The sequence below is a fragment of the Eublepharis macularius genome, chromosome 5 (assembly GCF_028583425.1).
Source record: "Eublepharis macularius isolate TG4126 chromosome 5, MPM_Emac_v1.0, whole genome shotgun sequence".
NCBI lineage: Eukaryota > Metazoa > Chordata > Lepidosauria > Squamata > Eublepharidae > Eublepharis > Eublepharis macularius.
Window position 1 is genome coordinate 174394549 of NC_072794.1, and position 23817 is coordinate 174418365.

At 56.5% G+C, this 23817-nt stretch overlaps 1 protein-coding gene across 3 annotated transcripts; it reads right to left on the reverse strand.

Annotated features, from left to right (window-relative positions):
- On the reverse strand, nucleotides 1–23803 carry ZNF335 (zinc finger protein 335). 3 transcript variants are annotated; one of them, XM_054979426.1, is made up of 28 exons: nucleotides 23465–23803; nucleotides 19146–19360; nucleotides 18632–18905; nucleotides 18377–18454; nucleotides 17928–18191; nucleotides 17144–17284; nucleotides 16369–16527; nucleotides 10976–11225; nucleotides 10710–10887; nucleotides 10517–10629; nucleotides 9778–9796; nucleotides 9471–9587; nucleotides 9298–9374; nucleotides 9051–9211; nucleotides 8624–8856; nucleotides 8438–8531; nucleotides 7398–7495; nucleotides 6250–6500; nucleotides 4263–4368; nucleotides 3857–4183; nucleotides 3528–3670; nucleotides 3262–3407; nucleotides 2932–3035; nucleotides 1426–1509; nucleotides 1242–1325; nucleotides 1093–1158; nucleotides 867–948; nucleotides 1–443 (listed from the first exon to the last, which is right to left on the reverse strand). In XM_054979426.1, exons 1-28 carry the CDS (start codon nucleotides 23541–23543, stop codon nucleotides 346–348), a joined length of 4041 nt encoding a protein of 1346 aa, XP_054835401.1. In that variant the 5' UTR covers nucleotides 23544–23803; the 3' UTR covers nucleotides 1–345. The 3 variants fall into 3 exon arrangements, with proteins under 3 accessions (XP_054835401.1, XP_054835402.1, XP_054835400.1); XM_054979427.1 differs by having other exon boundaries at nucleotides 2932–3032; nucleotides 8438–8534; XM_054979425.1 differs by having other exon boundaries at nucleotides 8438–8534.
- Between the last annotated feature and the right edge of the window lie 14 nt (nucleotides 23804–23817).

Genomic DNA, 23817 nt, shown 5'->3' on the forward strand with positions numbered 1-23817 from the left:
GACAGTCCCGTGTCTTTTATTGGAAGCATGTTCAACACCCAGTCCGTGCACACCCAGCCCTTCGCAGGGGCTCTGCTGCCCAGGAGGGGAGCACCTTTCCTTTCACCGTCTCCTCTCCCATTTAGAGTCTAACATCTCCGCGGGCCCTTGCCGGCCAGCCCCAGACAGGCTAGGCTGGCGCCGCCCCAGCACAGGCGGCAGTTGTTTCCAAGAGGCAAACCGCCAGCCAAGGCCCGGGCACTACAGAAGGTACAATCCGGGTGCATCAGTGGTCCCGTCACCCACGGGCGGGCGCCTCTTGCTCTGCAGAAGCAGGTGAGCCTTCGGGAAGGAGGCGCTGCCCCGCTACTCTGCCAGGGTGATGATGTCGTAATGGACACCGGCCTGCAGCTGGTGGAGCTGCTCCGTAGCGCTGTCCGTGCCCATCGCGGCCTCGGCCACCGCTGCAAAGAGAAAGGAGAGCCCGCTGAGCCATGCTGGGAGGGCCCCTGCGGAGGAAAGGCGCGTGGCCCTGTGCTGTGAACCGCCCCGCCAAGCGGAGGCCCCGCTCCCCTGGCCGAGGACAAAGACCTGCCAAGGGGTGGGCGGAGTCGTGCCTCCAGGATGCCCGGGCATCGTGGCCAGCACGTGGCAGCTGGAGCCCTTGGCTCTGTCTCGGTGTGCCACTTAACGTGCCAGGAGGGGATCAGGGCGAAGAACTGCAGGGGAGGAGGGATCGGGCCCCTTGGCCACCGCTCCCCTGCAGAGGCAGCCTGGGAGCAGAGACCAGCCCATCACCTGCTGCCTCCTGAGAGCGGAAGAGTGGCCCTTCGGACCCCAACTGGCAGGGGTCGCCCCCTCCTCCCCACAGGGGCACAAACACGCACCTGTCACTGCGGAGTGGGCCGCCGCCTCCAGCTGAGCCTGGGTGAGAAGCTGCTGCCCGGGTGACACTGGGACATACTGGACCTGGAGGGACAGCAAGAGGGGAGGGGCAGCCTTGATGGAACCCGCCCCCCCCCCCCAGCAGGGAGTTCTGCCACGTTCTACCCCCCTTCCCCCATCCGGCTCCAAGAGGGGAGAGCCATCTCCCGCCCCCCTGCCCCTTCCTACCTGGGGCTCCTGCACAAACTGGCTGCCATGCTCGTACTGGATGTGAGTGATCTGCCCATCCTGAACCTGGGAAGGCAAGAGGGGCCGTGAGACGCGGGGGGGGGGGGGAGCGAGCGCAGAAGCCAGCGGCCCGGGAGCCCCCACCTCACCTGGATGTGATGCCCCTCAGGCAGAACGACATACTCGTGGGGCAGCAGGTGCTGGACGCCATCCTGGGTGATGATGTACTGGACCTGGGGAAGGGGGAAGGCATGGGTGTTCTGCCCGTGGCTCCTGCTTCCCTGCCCTCCCCCAACCAGCTCCTGTGGTCCCAGTGCCCTGCCGGATGCCCACCTGGTTCTCTGCGGCCACCAGGTGCTGCACCATCTGCCCATCAGCCGTCGTCGTCATGATCTCCTGGATATAGGCAGCCTCCTCCTGTAAAGGAACGCCAAGCCTCAAGACTCTGCCCTGGCTGGCCCCAATCCTCCTCCCGTTGCCAGGACACGAGTAGCAATGGTAATTCCTGGTGTATTCACGCATTATAAGGAGGGAGTTGCTAAAGCCAAAAGTAGCACAGGGCAAACAACTGCCAGCCCCTCTTGAAATGCAGGGGCCTGCGGACAGAGGGAGGAAACAAGTCGTAATTCTGCAAAGCAGAATACCAGTGGGACTCCCGGCTGCAGGATGCTGTAATAGAGACTAGCAATGAATGGCATTAGCAGAAGGCAAGAGCAGAGATGAGGCACCTCTAGGTCTATCAACATCATCTCATTGCTAAGGACAAGTCTTCCTGAGCACAAAATCTAATGACCATCAAGCAGCCAGGTGGGCTTGGTTCCTTTTACTGTCTCCTACCAACCTGGCACAAGCGTGAGTGAAGCCTGCCAGCTTCCCTCATGCAGTCACTTACTACCCTTTGGGGAAGCCCCCTTCCTAACTCACTCGAAGTCAGAAAACCCACACGTCCTCACGCTGGATTCCTGGACATCACAGTTACTGCTTCAGTGTTCTTTTGTGCCGGCTCCTACAACTATTGCTGCTCTACCAGTGAAAAGCAGGCAGTCTAACTCCTTCTGCTGGCTCCGAGGCTGCCCACAGCCCTCTGCTCTGGAACCAGGCCCTCCTTTCCCCCGGCCCTTCAGAAGCCCCGCCTGAGGCCCTCCACCTCAGTCTTTGGGCCCCCAAAGCAGACGTTGTACTCTGCACAGCTCAGCAGGCTCTGGATCAGTAAACACGTCTGTTCACCCCCTTCCTCTCAAAACCCTCCTTTCCCCTTCTTTACATACCCCCCCCTTCTTGTGGCCAACCCCAGGGGCAGAACTTCCACTCAGCCAGAGGTTTGGTTTTCTTCTACCTTGTTCTCCCATGTAGCCCCCCCCCCACACACACACATATGCTCGTCCCCCTGAACACAACAATTGCACGGTTTGTGTGCTTGAGTACCTTTACCATTTCAATACGTGCTAAACCTTGCTTTAGAAAAGAACTGGACGTTTTGTGGTTACTGCCAGAGGCGCTTTGAGCCCGCTTGCCCGTGTCCAGGTGAAAGAGCCATAAATCGCATGTTCTGCTCCTCCTAACTGGCAAGTGTCAGTTTTCCAGGCCAGGCAGGCTGTGGAAGCGGGAAGAGGTTTCCCCCCACATTGAGCTTAACTCCCCCAAATTGGTTTTGGTTCTGGCTGAGTGTCCCAGACCCAGGTCAGAGTGTCCACGTGTGTCTAAGGATACATGTGGAAGGGAGCAGCTGCCGTAACGAAAGGGCTGGCCTGCCCAGTGTGACAGCTCTGGTGCGCCAAGCTCTTCTGCGGGGGGGGTGTGTGTGTGTGTGTGTGTCCGGGCACTGCTCCTGCGGCTCACCTGGTTGGGGACGCTCTGCTCTTGGGTCATGATGATGTGCTCCTGCCCCAGAGCCTGATGGAGCCTCTCTGGAGCCAGGAGGGCTTGGCTGGACTGCAGAGCTGCTGTGGGAAGGGGAGAGAGAGGCTGCTGGGCTCTCGGTGACACAAACCCCACCCCCCCTCCCCTGGATGCCAGGTGCTGGGGCAGCTGCCCTGTGGTGCTCGGAAAGCACACGGGCCCACTTCGCCTCTGTCCCTGGGGCTTGCCCAGAAGAGGAGCCCGGGCTCAGCCCTGCTGCTTGCCCAGTGGGGACTGGGGGGGGGGGGTTCCTCCCTTGCCCCCGCTCACTCTGCAGGGTGGCCAGTGTCTCCTCGTCGCTGTTCAGGATGATGGTCTGAGGGGTGCTGGGAGCTGGCTCGGCTGATGGCGGCGGCTTCCCTTCTGAGCTGTGCAGCCGTTGCATGTGGAATTTGAGGTGCCCGTTACGGTTGAACCTGCAGAGGAAATGGCGAAGGCACACTGTGGCCACGGAGCCAGCTGAAAAAGCACCTCTGGCTGGCAGCTGGATCAGAGCAAGGTGCTGGCCTCCCTCCCCCCTCCGGCCTCTCGCCCACCTCTGCCCACAGACGTGGCAAGAGAAGGGCTTCTCGTTGGTGTGCGTCAGGGTGTGCCGCCGCAGGTCCTTCTTGTTCTTGGAGGCAAAGCTGCAGTGCTGGCACTTGTGGGGCCGGAGGCTGGCGTGCTGCTCCATGTGTCTCTGGAGGGAAGTGGGAGGAAGGGCAGTGCCTCAGCATCCAAGCCCTGCTCACTGCTCCTGGGCCGGACCAGAGGGTTGGGAGGGGGCCAGAGACACCCCCACTCCTCCTCCACCACCACACCCTCCCTGGGGGCACATTTGACATGCCTGCTCCCCCCGCCCCCCCCCCCACGCTCCAGCACCAACCCGGACATCTGGCCATGCAGCAGCTGTGAAAGGGCAGTCCGGACACTTGAAGGTGCTGGGTCCGACGTGTGCCCGCTTGTGGCTCTCCATCTCGGCCCGGCCCGCGAAGGCTGCAGTACAAATCTTGCACGAGAACTTCTTGGCTGAGGAGCCCTGGCTGGGCAGCTTCTTAGGGGAGGCAAGGGGCTTCTTGGGCATGCCGGCCTGCTGGGGGGACGCTTCCTGGGCCTCTGGGGCCACCGCAAGAGCCTTCGAGGCGGTCCATGTCATGCACTGCACCAGGGGCCACCGGACGCTGGAGGGAGCCTCAAGCTGCTCCCCGCTCACCTGTTTGGGACCAGACCAGCGTCAAGGGACTCCCTGAGCCCCGCCTCGTCTCCCCACCCGGCCAGCCCTCTCCACTCACCTCTGCAGGATGCTGCTGGCTCCCGGGGATGCTGCCGGGGGCCATGAGGTCCTTCAGGCTGTCTCTTATCACGGCTCGAACAGCTTCACGGGGAGACTCATCCTCCCTGCCAAGAAAGTAGCCGATTTACTGGTGCGAGTGTGAAGAAGTTCAAACATTTTGGACTGAAGTAACCAAAAAATTAGGTAAATGATAAACTACACTGTTCCGTTGAAACACTTGGCACGGCAAAACAATCCCAGCCTCTCGCATAAATTTGATAACTACATTATTATCAGTGGCCAAATCGGCTATAGCTTCCTTATGGAAAGAAAAAAACGCTCCTCAGATCTCTCACTGGCTCACTCGGGTATGAGATTGTTTTGCAGGGGAGAAACTCTCGGATCAGTTGGCACAGATAGAACGCCCTGATTACAAATCTTTTTTTTGGTGGAATAATGGCTTCCAGTGGTAGATTACCTCACTGTAAATGATAAGGTCCCTCCACGGCAGCTGCACTCAACTGAACAGGGTCTCTTGCAGGTGCCAGCCTGCACATGGGCGAAATCAACAGCAGCCCACACACGGGCTCTCTCTGTGGTGGCCCCTGCCCTGTGGAACAGCCTGCCTGAGGAGGTCAGGAGAGCCCCCAATCTCCTGGCTTTCCAGAAATGATACAAAACCAAATTATTCAAAGAGGCTTTCTACTCAGATAGGAGGGAATTATTGTAGGGAGGGGGCCTCAGATCCTGCGCTAATGAGTTAGGGACCTTGGACTTCATCACTCTGTCGCCTTGCCTGTTATTTGCTGCTTTGCATATGTGCTCCTACCTACTACCTGTGCTTCATGTTGTCTAATGTCAGTCCTAGAATTATGTTGTTTCAGCATTTCTTCAACGCTGTATTGGATCCTTGCTAATACAATGTCTTTGTATATTGACATTGTTTATGGAAATGTCCTTGATACTGACTGTACTAATCTCACACTACTGAATCCGCCTTGAGTCTCAGTGAGAAAGGCAGACTATAAATGATATACAAAAATATAAACAAATAAATAAATAAATGTGAAATAGTTTATTTATTTATTTATTATATTTTTAGCCTACCCTCCCCGCAAGCGGGCTCAGGGTGAGGTACAACCTTATCTCAAAGTTTATCTCAAAATTATTTATAGTTATGTTTTTCTTCTCCCTTTTGCACTCAATTCCCCCCTCCTTTTTTCTATCTTTAAACGATATTATTTTAATGCCAAAAGTTGTTTGGTAAGTCAACACCAGTTACTGTTGTTCAACTACTGATGTTCTTTGATATATGTTAAAAAAATCTGTTACAACCATTTCTAAATAAAGTATTTTTTTTTAAAAAAGAGGCCAATGAAAGAGGCATGGGAAGGGCTCTTCCTACCCCCTCCCCCCCCTCCTATTTGTCCAGTCCTGGGGGCAAGTTGAAAAGGGGCATCTAGGCAGGCTCTCTGCTCTCAGTGCAGCAAGGCGGTGGGTGCTCCAGGGGGGCAGCGGGGCCAGGCGGGGGGTGCGCACAGAAGCCCGAGGGGCAGACCTGGCTCAGCTCTGGAGATGGCTTGTGCTGTCCCGGGGGAAGGGTTTTTGCCCCCGGCCAGGGGGCCGGCGGGGGGGAATTGAGTGCAAATCTACAAAGGAAAGTGCAGCTGCAGTCATAGCTAGCCCAGCGCCTGTGCAGCATTCGCTTATGTGGCTGTGATCAGACCGTCTGGCAACCAGAGCCTAATTTCGAGAGTTAAGTTTCTCGATCCCAAGATTCCAAAGGAATACGGACGCATCCTGGCAATGTTGGTACCCCCCCGCCCCCCATCCCCACCGCTGCCTGAAGAAGGCAGGGCAAGTTCGTTGGGCTTTGCTGAGGAAAGAGAGCCCAAGGAAAAAGACGGGGCTGGCTCTCTCTCTCTGGCCTAGCTGTCGTGCAGACCCTACCAAGCCTGGGGGGATGCCCATAAATCACAGGCTGCAACCCGCCTCTCAGTTCTCACCCGTACAGAGTACTGCTGGCGTCCCCACTTGGGGTGATGATGCTGTATTCAGTTGTGCCGCTGAAGGGGATGGTGACCTGCTGGAGCTCAGAGCCGCCCAGCACCGTCTCCTCGTACGCCTCCTGCACCAAGGCCTCGCTGTGCTCTGTGACATGCAAGGTCAGCACCTTGGTATGGGGTTCCTCCCCTTCTGGCGGTGCCTGGGGTTCGGAGGCCTTCGAAAAGCCGTCTGCCTTCACCACGGCCACCTGCTGGGAGACCGTTCCCCTGGCATCAGGAACGATGGCACCTATAGAGCCCCCCAGGGGTGGGCGGGGAAGCCGAGGGGGCTCTGGCCAGGGTAGCAGAGTGCCCCTCCCCACCCCACAGAGGGCTGCTGAGAGACGAGGGAGGAGGTGCTCCTGAGCACCCGGGGAGACCAAGCCCCCCCCCCCCCGGCACCTGCAGGCAAAGAGCCGACTGGAGGGGAAGGGGGCTGCTGCCTTGGAGGTGCCCGGCCCAAGGGCTTCCACCCCAGCGTCCCCTTGTCCCCAGCAACCCTTCGCCCCCACAACTGCTTGGGGGACCTGGTGCCTCTCTGGCCTGAATGGCCCAGGGTGGGGGGCCTCCAGCCAGCTCCCCGGCTATTTTAATGCAGGGAGGTCTTGTGGCATGAGCTCTGCCGGGAGGGGCTCTGCACTGTACTCTGGAACCAGGCAGCTGCACACCCCCCGCCCCCGCCCCCGCCCCCGCCATGCCCCGACGGACCCAGGCAGGAAAAAGCAGTGCTGTGAAGCCCTGTGGTTCCTGCTTTGGCCGCCCCGGCGGTGCAGTTCTCGCTGTCTCGGCTCATCCTCCCCGGGCAGCAGAGTGTGGCTGAAGCCACCAGGGCCTGCTGGGGCCAGGCCGTGACGGGCCAGCCAGAGAGAGGGCTGCTGCTGCTGCTGCTGATCCCAGCGGTGAGGGCCAGCTGCAGCAGGGGCAGCGTCACCCACAGATGGGCTCTTGCAAGCACCCTCAAAGGGAAGGAGGGAGGGGTGCTCAGGGAGAGGCTGCCCCGCAGGGCAGCGGCCCACTGGGGTTTTTCCTGGCAACTTTAATGACCGCCCGTCCCCCAAAGCACGGCCATGCCAAGGGCTGAGCCAAGACAGCCGACTGGCCAGTCTCACCTCTAGGGCAGCGCTGCCAGGCAGTTCTCGCTGGCTACTCATGTTCAACAAGAGATCCAGCGCCGTCTGGGTGGCCAGCTCGGCTGAACCTTCTACGCCTGGCATGGGGGGAAGAGAGCTGGTCACCTGCCTGCGTTCCCTCCCCCTTGGCCCCTATGAAGCAACCAGGAGGCAGGAAGGATTGCTCCTGGGCATGTGCAGCTCTGCACGCAGTCCCCAGCGGCCTGCCCCCTCCCAAAACTCAGGGGGGCCCAAGGGGGGGGCATCCAGCCCCAGCCCCGCTCCCAACAATCCCGAGGAGAGCAGAGCATGAGCCGAGAGCCAGGGACGTGGGGAAACGGGGCATGCAGAGGGACGCCTGGGGCCAGGCTCATCGGCCTGAAGGAAGGCTCTTGAGATCCATCTGACCAGCAACCTGAAGGAAGCCCAGATCCACCTGACCACCCCAAAGGAATGTTTCCGGGGCTGTGGCAACCCGATGACCCAGAGGGGTAATCGCTCCCTGGTCCCCAAAAGCCCTCCACTCAGGCAGGAAGACCAAAGCCCCAGCGCTGCTCCAAAGGCCTTCAGGGGCTCAGAGGCCTCCACGGCCGAGGACATTGTGAGGGCAGGCACAGGCACAGGGCTGTGCCCACTTTTGCGATCACCCACGAGGCTCAACTTGGGAGATGTGTGGGATGCCACAGCTGGGACCACTCTGGCCATGGCACTAGGAGAGGGGAAGGCCTCTCAAGCCCACCAGCCAGGAATCCACGTGGCTGACCTTTCAGCACCTGTTAGGTTTGCCCAGGCTTTTCGTGGCATGCTTTCTGTTGTGCCTCCAAGCCGGTGGAGTTTTGTGGCTTCTGATCTTACTGTGATCGACCTGCCTTTTCAGGCCCCTGAGGTGGCTGATGAGCCGACTTAGCCGGAGGGGTAGAAGGGTCCGCAGTAACAGTCAATAACCAGTTACGTGGGGACTGGGCTGGCCTTGGGTAGCTCAGCACGCCCCAGCATCCATCCGGTCTGCTTTCTCTTCCCTCTCCGGCGTGAGCACCCACCTGCCTCGTAGATGACGGTGGCCCCCTCCAGTGGCTCCGGAGTGAGGATGGGGGGCTCTGGCAGAGGGGGTGCTGGCTCAGGTTGGGAGGTGGCCTGCTGGAGATGATAAAGAGCTGAGAGCAATTTGGTGGGGTAGGGGTGGGGAGAGGAGGGGGAGGGTGCAAGGGGGGCTCCGGGGGGCTTACCGGTGGGCCGGGCAGGGCTGTCTCCGTGGCCGCCTGGCCCTGTCTGTGCTGCTGCTTCAGCTCCTCAATCTGCTGGAGAGTGAAGAAGGGGCGGCGGCGGCAAGGAGGCTCCTCCGGGTGCCGCTGCCCCCACTCCTCGAAGTTCTCCACGTGGCGACACTGGACGTGGAGCCGCAAGTTCTTCTTGTGCTTGGTGGTGAAGTGGCAGAACTCGCAGGCGAAGGGCTTGCCCCCTGCAGGCAGGCGGGCCGAGGCGTTCAGGGCTGGCTCCCGCCTCTGTCCCCCTCCCCCTGCCCCAGCCCCCTTCCCGGGGCCAGCCCTGGTGAGGAGGAGCCAGCCAGCCAGCCAGCCAGCCCTCCCAGCCGCCTCCAACCGGTGCCCCCTGCCAGTCTCAAGGCCCCCACATGTGTGCACGGGCCTCGCTCACCGGTGTGCTTGACTGCCATGTGGGAGAGCAGGAAGTCCTCGCGCACCGTGGCATAGGAGCAGAGGCTGCAGCGGAAGGGCTTGTCGTTGATATGCAGGAGTTGGTGGTTGAGGAGCAGCTTCTTGTCTTCACAGATGTGATCACAGAACTCACACTTGAACCTGCCCAGGAGGAGGCAGCAGTCAGAACGGGCCCCTGTGCCACGCCCCTGCCACGCCCCTCCCCCCCAGGCAACATTGTGCGCTACCGGCGGGTTGCAACGGCCTGAATGTGGGTCAGCAGGTGCATCTTGAAGGTGTAGCGCTTCTTGAAGGACTTCCCACACTGCAAGAGAAGAGAAGGGACCCGTCCCGGTCAGGCACAGCCGCCAGGCGGACTCCCCCACTGCCACGGCGGGGGACCCTTCCCTTCCACGCGCACCTTGTCACACATGTGGGGCTTGTCGGCGCTGTGCGTCTTCATGTGCTGCGTAAGCCGCTTCTGCATTGGATAGACGCGGCTGCAGACAGGGCAAGGGAAGGTGCTCTGCTTGGGGGGCTGCAATGAGAGAGGCCACACGTAAGCGGGGCGGCTGGGCTCCCCCTGGAAAAGCCCCCCCAGGGCGGGGTCTCCGTTCTTCCTGCAGCCTGCCTCCTGTTCCCTGGCCCCCGGGTCAACTTAGGGGGCTGCTGCGAGGGCAAAGGTGTCTTGGGGATGGAGGTGTGGGCTGAGGGCGGGAGCCACTCACCGGGTCAGCTCGCTTCTTCCTGAAAGAGAGAGAAGGAAGTCCATCAGGTTGTTGGAAAATGAGCAGGCTAAGGAACGGAGGGCCACATCCTGCCACGCTCCTGCCACTGAGAGCCGGCGTGGCTCAGATGAGGGCCTGGGAAAATGGTTTACATTTCTCCTCTGCTGCATAAGCTCAGCGGCGGACCCTGTGCCCATCTAGACCCAGAGGAGTCGGCCGTGTTAGTCTGTAGTGGCGAAATAGTAAAGAGTCCAGTAGCACCTTTAAGACTAACCAATTTTATTGTAGCATAAGCTTTCGAGAACCACAGCTCTCTTTGTCAGATGCATCTGACAATGCATCTGACGAAGAGAGCTGTGGTTCTCAAAAGGTGATGATGCATCTGACAAAGAGAGTTGTGGTTCTTGAAAGCTGACGATGCATCTGATGAAGAGAGCTGTGGCTCTCGAAAGCTTATGCTACAATAAAGTTTGTTAGTCTTAAAGGTGCTACTGGACTCTTTACTATTATGCCCACCTAGTCTCACAGCCAAACCCACCTCACCAGGTAGGGGCTGTTTCAAGGAGGGGAGAATGATGTGGTCCCAATTAAGGAGAAAAACAAGTTATAAATTTTTTAAAAGCCTCCGCACAGCATGCATGGAAGCGCCTGGGGCACACCACACAACGGAGTCCCTCTGCATGCAGCTGCTGCCTTGGAGGAAAGGAAAGCCTTGAGCCGCCACAGGACAGACACTCACTTGTCCCGGTTGTGCACAGCGGAGTGTCGGATGACGTCTTTCTTGTAGACACTGGTGTAGTCGCACTCCTCGCATTTGTACGGTTTGCTGCCCACGTGATTGAACATGTGTTCCTGCAAAGAGCGGAGAGGAGGCTTGAGGGCCAGGAGCCGAGGGGCTATCTGCAGGCCTCGGATTGCTGCCGGGAGCCCACCTTCAGAGACGACCAGCGCCGGGAACGGTAGCTGCACTGCAGGCAGCGGAAAAGCTGGGGATCGCCGGCCTCGTGCGAGTTGACATGAAAGCGCAGGTCATCGTGTGTGAGAAAACGGGAACCGCAGATCCGGCAGAGGAAGGGGCGCATCAGGGGCTTGGTGGACTTGTAGCAGTACCTGCAGCAGATCCCAGAGGCGCTCAGGACTCGCCGGCCCAGATCAGGCCTGCCAGCCCCGCTCGCAGGAGCAGCGCCCAGGCTCTCACCTGCGGCCCATGTACTTGCAGAATTTCTTGCCCAGGAAGCGGTGGGAGGGCCGGCCTCGCCGACGGGTCACCTGTTCCGGTTCCTCGCGAGGGGAAGGGTCCTTGTTCTCCGAGTCAGACTGGCTGACGGGGGGCTCTGCAAAGTGCTCTCCAGCGAGGGGCGGCGGGTCTGAGGAGCTGGCGGCCTCAGCGCCCTGCGGGTCTCCTCGAGAGGCGCACTGTGATGAGACCACAGGATCCATGTCGTCACCTGCCCGAGGGAAACAGGCTGCTCAGTTTGGGAAGGGCAGGGGACCACCAGGGGAAGTCGGGAGGCAGGGAGAGCTCTCTGGATACCAACAACACACAAGCGTCCTTTTTAAAAAGGGGATGAAGCAAGCAATAAGCAGGAGGCCTCCACAGAGCGGCCTGGCCTGGCTACTACGGAAGTAGCCACGATTCTGGACCCCAAGGCTCCGCAGCCTGAGTTCCCCATTGTGAAATGGGAGTCGGGGCCTTTCCCTTACCCTCAAACACACTTGTAAGAGGGCAGCACTGCAGCAGGCACTGGAACCCCCGAAATCCCAGTTTCATCAGTACCACACAGGGAAACCCCTGCTAGCGGACAGCTTGTTTACTGCCTAAGAAGACCTCCCTCAGCTGCACAGACACGGCATACGGAATAGCTTGGGTCTGATTCACATGCTCAGTAAAGCAACTGGGTAGGAGAGGCTGCCTCCACAAAGCTGAGCTGGCACTTCATAAGAAATGCCCTGGCGCACATTACAGATCTTCAAAGAAAAAATAACTGGGATCTGTTGGCCAAATACAAAATTTTGGCTTACTTGAAAGATTGCCTGATTTTTGCTAACAGATTGGACAAAGTGGACTCGCCTGCAAAAGCTCGTCCTTCAATCAGTCCGTTAATCAGTCTGAAAAGGACAGGAGTCCCCCTTCTCGGCCTGGGAGCCCAGAGAGTAATTGACAAGGGGGCCTCGCCTGGCCTGGTTGGGATTTGTCCTTCAGGACAGGGCTCATTTCGTAGAAAAAGGACTGCAGGAACTCATTAGCATAACTCATTAGCATATGCCACACCCCTTGATTGGGCCAAAATGGCCAGGATTCGGGGGACTGTCAGACGGGGGAGTGTCCCCCCACCTGGCAGTGGCCCGATCAGGGCCATTTTGCCCCCAATCCAGGCCCAAAATGGCTCAAAATGGCGTGGATTGGGTCAGTGCCAGAGAGGGGAGGGGTCCCCCACCAGGCACCAACCCTATCCTGGCAGTTTTGGTCCTGATCCCAGCCGAAAAGGGTTCCAAATGGCCCAAAATGGCCATTTGGGCCCTGTTTGGGCCCGGATCACGGCCAAAACAGCCTGGACCAGACCTGTGCTGGGCAGGGGAGGGGTCCCCCACCTGGCACTGACCAGATCCTGGAAGTTCCGGCCCCGATCCCAGCAGAAAATGGCCCAAGTGGCCGAAAGTGGCCATTTGGGGCCTTTGGGGCCAGGACCGGGGCTGAAAAGGACTGGATCTGGTCAGAGCCGAGCAGGGAAACCCTCCCCTGCCCAGCAGTGACCCAGTCCAGGCTGTTTCGGCCCAGATCCGGACCCAAAAGTGCTGATAACAGCCATTTGGGGCCCATTTGAGCCCGAATCGGGGCCTAAAAAGCCGGGACTGGGTCTGTGCTGGGCACCGATGGCAGATAATGGCCGTTTGGGGCCTGTTTTGGTCCAGACTGGGGTCGAAACGGCTGGGACCGCGTTGGTGGCGGGCGGGGGAAGCTTCCCCCACCAAGCACCGACCCAGTCCCAGCCTTTTAGGCCCCAATTCAGGCTCAAATGGGCCCCAAATGGCTGTTTTGGACACTTTTCGGCTGCTTCCCCTGCCTGGCACCAACCGGATCCAGGCCGTTTCGGACCCGATCCAGGCTGAAACGGCCCAAAATGGCCGACAAGGGGCATTTTGGGCCCGGATCGAGGCTGAAACGGCCGGGACCGCGTTGGTGCCGGGCGGGGAAAGCAGCCGAAAAGTGCGAATGAGGAGATGCGGAGGCTGGGGGGCTTGCCTGGAGGCCTGGAAGGACACAGGTTGTGCAGGTCACTATTCGTCCCCTACGCATCCGTGTTTCAATGTTGGGAGCAATACTGGATCAAGAATGGCTGTAACTCAGGGGCAGAGCTCCTGTTCTACATGCAGAGGGTCTCGGGCTCCAGGGCAAAGGCCTTCAGCCGAGACCTCAGAGAGCAGACAATGTTGGCCTGGTTGGACCAACGATCTAACTCAGTACAAAACCGCATTGTACTTGGAAAACAGGCTTCCTGAGGCCACCAGCTGCAAGAGCCTGGCCTGTGCAAAGAGCCAGTCTTGGGCTGCCCATCAGCTGCTGGATGGAAGAGAGCTCCTCCACCCCCACACACGCCCCTCCCTTGGCTGTCTGTCACAATGGACGAGACTTCCATGGTGGCTGGCAGAGGCTGCAGGGATGTCCCCCAAGAAGAGAGATCTCCTGAGCATGGCCAGAGGGTTCTTGGCCCGCAGCTCCCTGCCTGAGTCTGTCTGTGACAGGGTTTCCTTCTGAATTTATTTCTTGGTGTTGTATCTTTTAAAGCTGTTTTCTCTTCTTTTGTAAGCTACTTTGGGTTCCCACTAGGGAGAAGAGGGGGATTAAAATACTGAAATAACTAAATAAGGGAAGAGTCTGAAAAATGGAACAAACTTTTACTGGGCATGGAGCAAGGGTCACTGGGTGTATGGGGGGGGAAGGGGAGGTAGTTGTGAATTTCCTGCATTGTGCAGGGGGTTGGACTAGATGACCCTGGAGGCACCTTCCAACCCTATGATTCTTGGAATCTATGAACACCTAAAACTGCCTTCCGCTGAATCAAATCGCTGGTCCATCCAGGTCAGAATTGTCTACCCAGACTGCCCGCGGCTCTCCAGGGTCTCGGGTGGAGGTCTTTCACTGAAAAGAATTCTGGGAGCCATGTCTGTCATAAGGCTTAAGTGAAATAGTCCCGTAGACTATTTCACTTATCTGAGAGCAGCGTCCGCATCTTTGCCTCACTGTGCATCAGCGGACAGTGGCTTTCATTTTCAGTCTAGTTACAGAAGCTTCAGTATGAGCTAAAACGATTCCCTTGTATTCTCTCACACACAGGTGTTTGCTGCTATCTGTAAAAACTTTGTTAGAACTTGGCTCAGGAGCCCACCTTCACAACGGGGTACGGTTTACTAAACAAATAAACCTACAAGTCTAGCAATGGAAAAGAGAAAGAGTCCAGTAGCACCTATAAGACTAACAAAATTAGTGACAGGGTAGGAGCTTTCATGAGCCACAGCTCACTTCTTCAGATACCTACCACAAAGGTTGTCAGTCTTCTAGGTGCTACTGGACTCTTCCTCTTTCCCACTGCTACAGACAGACTAACACAGCTATGCATCTTGATCTACAGGTCTTTCAGATTCAACACATTTCATCAACAAAATCAGTTCTCTGAAACTCAATCCACAGGACATACTCGTCAGTTTTGATGTATCCCTGTTTATCAAGGTTCTGGTAAAAGACACAATTGCACTTACCAGATTTTTCCAGAGGATTTAACAGCCTTATTCCACCATTGTCTGACAACCAGTTACTTCCAATGGGATAACGAATTCTATAAACAGATGGATGGGATGGCCATGGGAAGCCCTCTCAGCCCAGTTATAGCAAACTTCTACATGGAACATTTTGAAAAAACAGCTCTAGAATCAGCACCCCACAAACCTAGTGTATGGTTCCGGTTTGTGGATGATACATTTATCATTTGGAGCCATGGGGAGGAAGAATTGATGGGGTTTTTAAATCATCTCAACAACATCCACCTGAACATACAACTCACAATGGAGAAAGAAATCGAGGGGAAACTCCCATTTCTGGATACCTTGGTCATCCGCAAAGCAAACTTTCAGTTAGGTCACAAGGTCTACAGGAAACCAACTCACCAACTTACACAAAAACTCCAATCACCACCCTTGACAGAAAAGACGCATAATAAAAACATTAGTAGACCATGCAAGACGGATATGTGAACCACACTTTCTCAACGAGGAAATTAATCATCTAAACCACGCACTTCAAGCAAATGGCTACTCCAGAAATGAAATCAGAAGAGCGAATAAACCAAGGACAAATCAAACAACTAAGGAAAAACAGTCTCCCACAGGAAAAGTGTTTTTGCCATATATCAAAGGAATCACTGATCAGATGGGAAAGCTTATGAAAAAGCACAGCCTACAAACAGTATTCAGACCCACCAGAAAATTACAACAGATGCTATGATCAGCAAAAGACAGTAGAGACCCCCTCACCTCTGCAGGAGTATACCGTATACCCTGCAGCTGTGGACAAGTTTACATAGGGACCACACAGCGTAGCATCCAGACAAGAATAAAAGAACATGAAAGACACTGCAGACTTGGTCATCCGGAAAAATCAGCAGTGGCTGAACATAGCCTAACTCAAACAGTATCCTATTCCAGGACACTAAAATACTGGACAACACTTCCAACTACTTCGTCAGTTTGCACAGGGAAGCCATTGAAATTCATAAGCATAAGCTCAATTTCAACAGGAAAGAAGAGACTTTAAGAATAAATAGAGCATGGTTTCCAGTCCTGAAAGACACCGGGCTAACAAAACACTCTACATCTTCCAATAGCCCTGCAGAGAAGATTAGCATATCAAGCACCAATCCATATGCAAAAGAACCTCCTCAGGATACAGTGAAGCTTCCCCCCATTAGCATTCCACACCCTGGGAAACTCTTACAGGATGACTCAGCCCAAACCCACCTTCCTGAGTAGATATAAATTACCTGCCAACATCTTCTCCACACTGTGACACTGAGAGATCTCTGTCTTTTGGTGCTACACCTCTGAAGATGCCAGCCACAGCTGCTGGCAAAACGTCAGGAACTACAATGCCAAGACCACGGCTATACAGCCCGGAAAATCCACAACAACCTACAGGTCTTTGTTTCTAAAATTATCTTTGCTCCAGTTTTATTCCCTAACATCGCATCCCTTACCGCTTGAAGTTTTCAACTACAAAAGCTGGGGGTTGAACATGGGACCTTCTGTGTCCCCAGCAAAGGCTCCAGCATGAAGCCAGGCACCGGCTTTGCTGCCTCTTGCTTTTCTAATGCTGACGTTACTTATACCTTTGTTTTAAAACTGGCACGTGCAGATCCTTCTGTCCTTTTTGAAATCAGCATTTTCATTTTTTATTTTGTAAGCTGACTTGACTCTTTTAAATAGGCAAGTACAGCTTCTCCTGGTCTCTGCTAAAAACAAAATGCTCCTGGCGGAGGCTGTTCAAGCGCAGCTGCTCCTGCTTTTTCTCCTGTGCCATCTCCCCCCTCCCCCCCGTACCTTCCACCTGAGGCACAACTTCCAGGCGTGGGAGCTTGCGGGGCCTTCCTGGGCGCCGCCGCCGCCGCTCTTCTTCGCTGGAGGAGGGCAGAGGGCGGCTGAGCTTGGGCACTCGCCCACGAGGAGGCTCGTCCTCGGCTGGGTTGTAGTCGCTGTCACCTGCAGCAGGAGGGGCAAAATCAGCTGCACGGACCCCGGGCAGTGCCCAGAGGCGGCGGCAGGCCAGGCACAACCTGTCACGTCTGAGCCCCGTCCATGCCAATTTTGATTCTGTTCCGCTGAACACAGTGTATCTGGCTGTAGCTCAATATCACTTTGCTAGTGTCATAACTATTCTTTTCTCAGGCTTTCACAGGTGTTTATCTGTTGGACTGTAACGGCTTCCAGTGTTTATGACCTCGTGCTCATTCCGAGACAGTGCTGTGTCTTGCTTCCTAGTAACTCAACGTGATATCACAAATATGTGAAACGTTCTCACACCAAGAGAGCGCCAAAGTATTGTTTACAATTGGGAGGGGGGAGAAAGGAGTAAACTAGAATGGTAAAAGAGAAGTTTCTCTCACATGATGTCATTCCTGTCAACTTTTGCTCTTGCTGCTTAGGTGTCTGCCTTACTTCTAAGTAGTCCTATGGACCTGTATATGGAAATGATCTGATTTCTGAATAAAAGCCATTTGACCAAGAACTGGTGTCTTGCTGCAAATGGTCCAGAGACCTGTCGGCTGTCTGCTGTCCTCCGTAGCCTGACGCAACCCCAGGGGCTGCTGCACAGTACCTTCCGGGTCATCGAGAGCGCCCGCATCCACAATGTCGTCCTCCTCCTCTTCCTCGTCAACTTCGGGCTTTGCCCTCTCAGGGGACTTTGGCATAGGAACCCCCTTACGTGGGCGCCCCTTTTTCAAGCCAAGGGCTGAGGCTGGAGTAATTAAAAGGATAAAACAATTACAGACTGTTGCCCAGCAGGAAGAACCCCCACACCCGATCCCAGAAACGGCACCCCCCCCCCCAAACACACACACACACACGATGGGCCGTTCAGCACCCTGACCTGGCCTGGCCAACATGCGGGGCACAGCAGTGCCCTGCCTCCTCTTGGGTTCCTTGCAGGGACACTCATTTCTTTTGCAGGTCCACAGCTGCGTTGTGTGAGTACTGAAATCACCACATAGCAAGGAACGCAGCGCCCCAACCCATCTCCTCTGGCTGCTTAGACAAACGCTCGCTTGCCAACGTGCGCCTCTGTGGGCAGAGGGCCGTGGGGGCTGCCCTGGGAAGCCTCCGGACCCAGAACGGAGAGGACCTGAACAGCCTTCCAGGAGAAGGGGCACGAGGGGCACTGCTCTGCCAGCCAACAGGCCCCCCCCCCCCCGCTGCCAACTGACCATCTGCTGAAAAGGTGGTCTAAGTGTCCCGATGTTCTCGGGCGGCAGAAAGCAAGTCCTCTTGGCACAGAAACGGGCAGGCTCCTGCAGCAAAGCGTCCCATTGCACCAAGAGCCTCCCTCTACCTCCTGCACACGAAGCGCGCCATTCGCACCCCGTGCCTGCCCATCCACTCGCCTGGCTGGAAGTGCAGTTCCCGCATGTGCCGGATGAGGGTCTGCTTGGCACTGCTCTTGTAGTGGCACATCTTGCACTTGAACTGCTGCACCACAACCACCTCCATCAGCTCCTCCAGGCTCTCCAAGTCAGGCTCCCCGGACTGGGCCAGCTGGGCCGGCTGCTCCAAGGGGGCCGGGGGCTCCACACACGTGGAGGTGGGGCCATCCGCCAGAGACTCCACGGCTATGCCAGGAGCCAAGGTGGAGGTGGCCAAGTGGGCACCTGCCAAGAAAGAAGGGAGGCTCCAGCGTCCTGCTGAGCAGCAGCCAAGAGCCCCACGATGAGCGCCCACGGGCTGGCTGAAAAGGAGGCTTGAAGGCCTCCCTGGCTGCAACTGCAAAACCTCTGGAAGCAACAGGACAGCAAGTCCAGAGGGAGGAGGAGGTGGCCCGGGATCCCCTGCGTACCGTCATCTGGCCCCTGCAGGATGAGGTACTGGGTGGTTTGTGCCCCACCGTCCTCTTCACTGGTCACAGCAATGCACCCTGCACAAGGAACACACACACACACACGGAGGAATCAGCTGCTCTCCCCAAGGCAGGGGGCACAGCCTGCTCAGAGCTGCAGGCAAGCCAAACCAGCCTCCTCAGGCAGGCACTGTGCCAAGCCCCTCGCCCGACGGCTGCTGCCCCTCCCCATCGCCTGACCCTGTTGCCGCTTACTCTGGATGATGTCCGGCCCAATGGTGGACTCGATGATCTTGTCGATGGTGGAGCCCAGGTCAGAGGAGGTGGAGGCTGTGGAATCCGACACCACAGCAGCCCCTTCGGCCAGCACGCTGGAGTGGACGAGGCCCTGGGGGGACTGGGAGCCCAGGAGGGACTGGCTCGCAGCGGAGAGGCTGGAGATCAGAGTCGACGGTGCAACAGAGGAGGAGTCGGGCAAGTAGGCCCTGGGCAGACCATCTCTGCTGGAATGGCTCTCTGACACCTCGGCCTGCCAAGCAGAGAGCACAAAACTGCATTTCTGCTCAGGGAAGGGAGTTCCTTGGCGCAAAAGGGTGCGGGGGGGGGGGGAGGACAGGCAGGAGATGCCTTGGGGCTGGCTTCTGGCACTTCTGTCCGACTTCCATCTCAACCCCAGGCACACCCCACAGGGGCCCAGTCGCCTCCCCCCAAAATTGGAGGCAGCCGCTGCTCCCACCTAAAACTGGCCCAGAAGCCCCTTGGCCCGTACCAAAGAGACTCCTCTGCTGTCAGAACTCTGGCCAACTCCTGATTCATCTGCTTCGGAGGGCGTGACGGGCACCTGGGCAGCATCGCTACTGTCTGCGGACACAGCCTCCGACATCTCCATACCAAGGCCGCTCTCGGAAGGTTCCTCTGGCCGCTCCAGTCGAGGGGCTGCATCGCTGCTGCTCTCCACTTCATTCTCAGCTTCCATGACCAAATCTGGGGAAGGAAGGAAACAACCTGCACTCTTCTCTACTGGGACATGGCTCAGATCAACCCCCCCCACCCCCGACAAAGGGAGAATCACAGATAGCAACCCCCCAACTACAGAGAGGGAGATTCTGCTGCCCATAGAAGAGGGGCCCTCCCCAGCTTGCTACACATGGAGCAGGCAGTTGCTGTCTCATTCTACGGCTGGGCGGGACCTCCATAGTCCCCCCCTTCTCCCAGCAGAATACTGCTCAGCCCAAACCCCCGGAATGTTACTGAGGCGTCAGTCCAATCCCACAGCCCTGCGTCAGAACACTTCCCGGGACAGAATGAAAAGAAACAAAAAGCAAAGGAAGCAGAAGGACAGTGAGGTCCATTTTACAGCATTAGTGTAGAGAGGATCCATTTGGCTCCTGTCAGTCGGAGGCCAGAGGTGAGGGCAACACTCCTGCCTTCACTTGGCCAAAGAGCCCAGAATGGGGATTCACACACAGGGAAGAGGACTCAGCTGTCCTGCCACGAAGCACCTGGCAATTCTCCTCCTCAGAGGAACAGCCTCATGCGCACTTTATGCAGGTGGATGGCATCTAATCCTGGGCAACAGCTGAGAGGTGCGCGGGACGGTGATACAAGCACATTTATTAGCTAGAGGGTCTTCAGAAGATTTTCTATGGAATCCTAAACACAGCCACACCCTTCTAAGCCCACTGGCTTCTATTGACCTAGAAGGGTATAATTCTGTTTAGAATTGCACTGTTATGGATCCCAAAGACCACGGAGCAGCCACTACCTGTGTCAACTTCCCTTGCCCCGAAAGAATTAACTAACCGGACCAGTTCAGGGCTATTGAACAGTTCTGGTGATTGCACGGAATAGTTCACTTCACTAATAGACTACTCCAGATTAGACTACTGCAACTCACTCTATGCAGGGCTTCCTTTGGGCTTGATCCGGAAATTGTAGCTGGTTCAGAATGCAGCTGCATGGGTGGTTGCCAGAGCACCAATCATGGCTCATATAACACCTATCCTCTGTCAGCTGCACTGGTTACCGGTTGAGTACTGGGCCCAGTTCAAGGTTTTGGTGTTGACCTATAAAGCCCTATGCGGACTGGGCCCAGCATACCTTTGGGACCGCCTCTCCCCATATGTTCCCCGGAGGTCGCTTCGGTCAGCCACGAAGCACTTGCTGATGATCCCTGGCCCCAGGGAGGTCCGCCTGGCCTCTACCAGAGCCAGGGCCTTTTTGGTCCTGGCTCCAACCTGGTAGAACTCTCTGTCTGAGGAAACTAGGGCCCAGCGGGATTTGTTACCTTTCTGCCGGGCCTGCAAGACGGAGATGTTCCGCCAGGCATTTGGTGGGGGCTAGGCTGTCCTCTCGCCGGCCATACCACTGAAGACCTTCCACCACCCATGCAGGACAATCTGCATTTTAATATTTTATACCCGCCAATTTTAATTGTTTTGATATAATGTTTTTATAATGTTTTAACTGTTTTAAACTGTTGTCAAACCACCCCGAGCCCGTCTGACGGGGAGGGTGGTCTAGAAATGTGATTAAAAAAAATAATATTAAAGTAAAACAACTGCTTAATGGATAGTTAGGTTGCTTTGTGTAACACAACTAAATCAATCAATACATTTCCACCTGCTGTTGGATTAGAAACTGGTGAGCCACATTTTCACAAGAATTAAGGGACTGAATTCCACAGAATTTATGGCAATATGGTGTGCTTGTTGTGTGTGCAACAGCACCATCTTTGTGCTCTACCAGGCACAAAACAACCCTGGAAACTACATGTGGGGAATTGTCTTTCCCCATTTCGGCATGGAGTTTGTCATCTGCAACACACCTGAACAATGACATCCAAGCTTCAGTAACAGTAAGGTGCAATTGCTGCTCTTGTGTCTGAGGGAGGCCAGAAAATGACCAGCATTCAGGAGTTTTCATACTAGCCAAAAATGAGGAGAGAGTGGGGAAGAAACAGTAAGCTCCCAAAGATAATGTTGTGTGATTGGTCAAATCCCACCAAATACAGATAAGAACATACCAATCTCCAGCCTCTTAGTTCAGACAGGAAACCAAACAATACATCTCACTGGGCCATGCAGCAAGAAAGCTTTAACCTGGTTGTTGGGGGTTTTCCGGGCTGTATTGCCGTGGTCTGCAATACAGCCCGGAAAACCCACAACAATCATCGTTCTCCGGCCGTGAAAGCCTTCGACAATACAAGCTTTAACCTGTCATCTATTCACTTTACCCACCCGCTGAAGGCTGGCACTTCGTTATCCTATAAAAATAATTGAGATTCACAGGCACCACTCCCTCTCATTTTTAGAATGTTGCCTGTGTCTGACAAATAATTTACTTACATGCTTCATGTATATTCTGACAGAGAGCTGTCTTGTATGATCCAAGAAGCAATTTTGATCTGAATTTTAACAACAGTCATGTCCAAACTTCAGACACTGTCTCTGCACTAGCATACCCTAAATTAGGAAGGTAAGTGTAGACTGAATTGCAAAACAGTCCCAAGGAACATCTTACACAGACTTATTTTAAAAAATAATGTCAGCTTGCAAAGTCTGGTGTCCCTAGAGCAGGCCTGGGCAAAGCACGAGTCACTGCAGTTATACTACTGAGAATGCTTTCTGTCACGGCTACGAACGCCTGGCAGAGGCTGCAGAGGAAGTTGCTCCCGTTGCTAGATAGGTGTGTAATCATGTCCTATATGCTGTCCAGATTTGCTTGCTTACTGGATCTGCTCCCTTCAGAGTGGGTGAGTTGTGACTGAACCTGTATGACACAACCTGTCATCTTGGGACATGTATTTGGAATAACAGGATTTGAGTCCTGTGGCACCTTAGAGACCAACACGGTATACGCTTGCAAGAGTCAAAGCTCCCTTCTTCAGATACAGGAGGGCTCAAATTCTGCTGTTCTACTGCAGACCAACATGGCTACCTACCTGAAACTATCTGGAATAAAGTTCTTACGAGGTTTGTGCCCTGGGCAGGAGTGCATAGGAACAGTTCTCCAAGGAGGGGAAAACTCGACTACAGTGTGAAGTGGTGGGAGTGCTGGATGACTGAGAAGACCCAGATCAAGCTCCCACTCAGCCACAGAACTCACTGGGCAACCTAACGCCCACCAACCAACTACGGTCAGCCTAATTTACCCCTGGGGCTGTTTGGACAGAGCCACAAGCATCACCCTGAGCTTTTGGAGGGAAAGAGAGCGCAAAAGAATAGTGAATGGTTGAATAAATGAAGTGTGGCACAGAGGCACATACTCCAAGGGCGAGGCAGCTCACCCTCCGGTGTTTGTGAGGGATTTCAGCTGGGCTCTGCCTGCTGCAGGCCAGCGATACAGAACCTGCTTTGCACACGGAAGTCCAGTGCCCGGTGCCTCCACGAGCAGGACTATCAGAGAGCAGGCGCTGGGCAAGAACTCAAGGGGCAGCTACTAGCCGGAAAGGACGACAGGGAGCTTGACGCAGTCCGAACGGGTGGACCACAGCTTCATAAGAGCGGGGCTGTTTTACCACTCAAGGCGCCATTGTGGGCATCTTTACCGATAACTAAGAAAGGTGGCACTGCTGGGGCTGCCAACTCCGGGTTGGGAAATTACTGGAGGTTTCGCAGGTGGAGCTTGGGGGAAGCAGAATGCCAGGGGATGTGCCCCCCCCCCAAGGCGGCCGTTTCTTGCAGGGGAGCTGATCTCTGTGGCTAGGAGATCAGCTGCAATTCCGGGAGATCTCTAGGCCGCGCCTGGAGGCTGGCAACCCTGGCACTGCCCGGTGGGCGCACCGCCATGCGGCTGCTGCGCCCGGCAGGGATGCGGGGATTCTCCCACCATGCACCACGGCAGCCCCCCTCCCTCGCCGCCCCTTCTCATTGGCCCAGCCGGGCCCTGCGCGCGCCTCCCCCTCCTTCGCCCCCTCCCGCGGGGCCCTGGCCGAGGCGGGCTGCCCTTGGCGCTGCCTGAGCCCCCGCTCGGCCGCGGCCGCCATCTTGCGAAGGGTCCACGCACTGCGGGCCAGCCGGCGGAGCGCCGCCGCCGAGCAGGACGGAGACGGCGGCGCTCCACGCTGCCCCTCCGCACCCTCCTCACCGTAAACCGCCTCCCCGGCGGCGGCCTCTCGCTCCCCGGCTCGGCGCTCCCCCCGGTCCGGCACCCGCGAAGCCGCCATCGCCGCTTCCCTCTTCGGCGGAGGGATTCCTCTGGTGGGACCCCGCGGCCCTCGCGTCAGCCCTTCTCCCGGGCCTACTTTTGCCGAGGGCGTCCCGCTTTGAGGCGGAGGGCGGCTGCGGAAGCCCCGCCCCGCCGTTACGGCACGGAAAGCGCGGCCTCTGCGGCCTTCCGAGGTGCTGAGGGCCTCCGCGAGCAGCTAGGAACCCGTGGGACTATTTTATCGAGCACCCCGCGGAGGCCTTGAACGTAGCGAGTTGCGTAGAGGTACGGAG

Excerpts from the sequence above, each read along its gene's own strand:
- ZNF335 (XM_054979425.1), bottom strand. The coding sequence starts at position 23,543 with ATGGCGGCTTCGCGGGTGCCGGACCGGGGGGAGCGCCGAGCCGGGGAG. Across the intron at positions 18,906-19,145 it reads ACAGCAGAGGAGTCTCTTTG|GCCGAGGTGTCAGAGAGCCA; the intron begins GTACGGGCCAAG and ends TCTGCTTGGCAG. Across the intron at positions 9,212-9,297 it reads CAGGCCGTTGCAACCCGCCG|GTTCAAGTGTGAGTTCTGTG; the intron begins GTAGCGCACAAT and ends CCTCCTGGGCAG.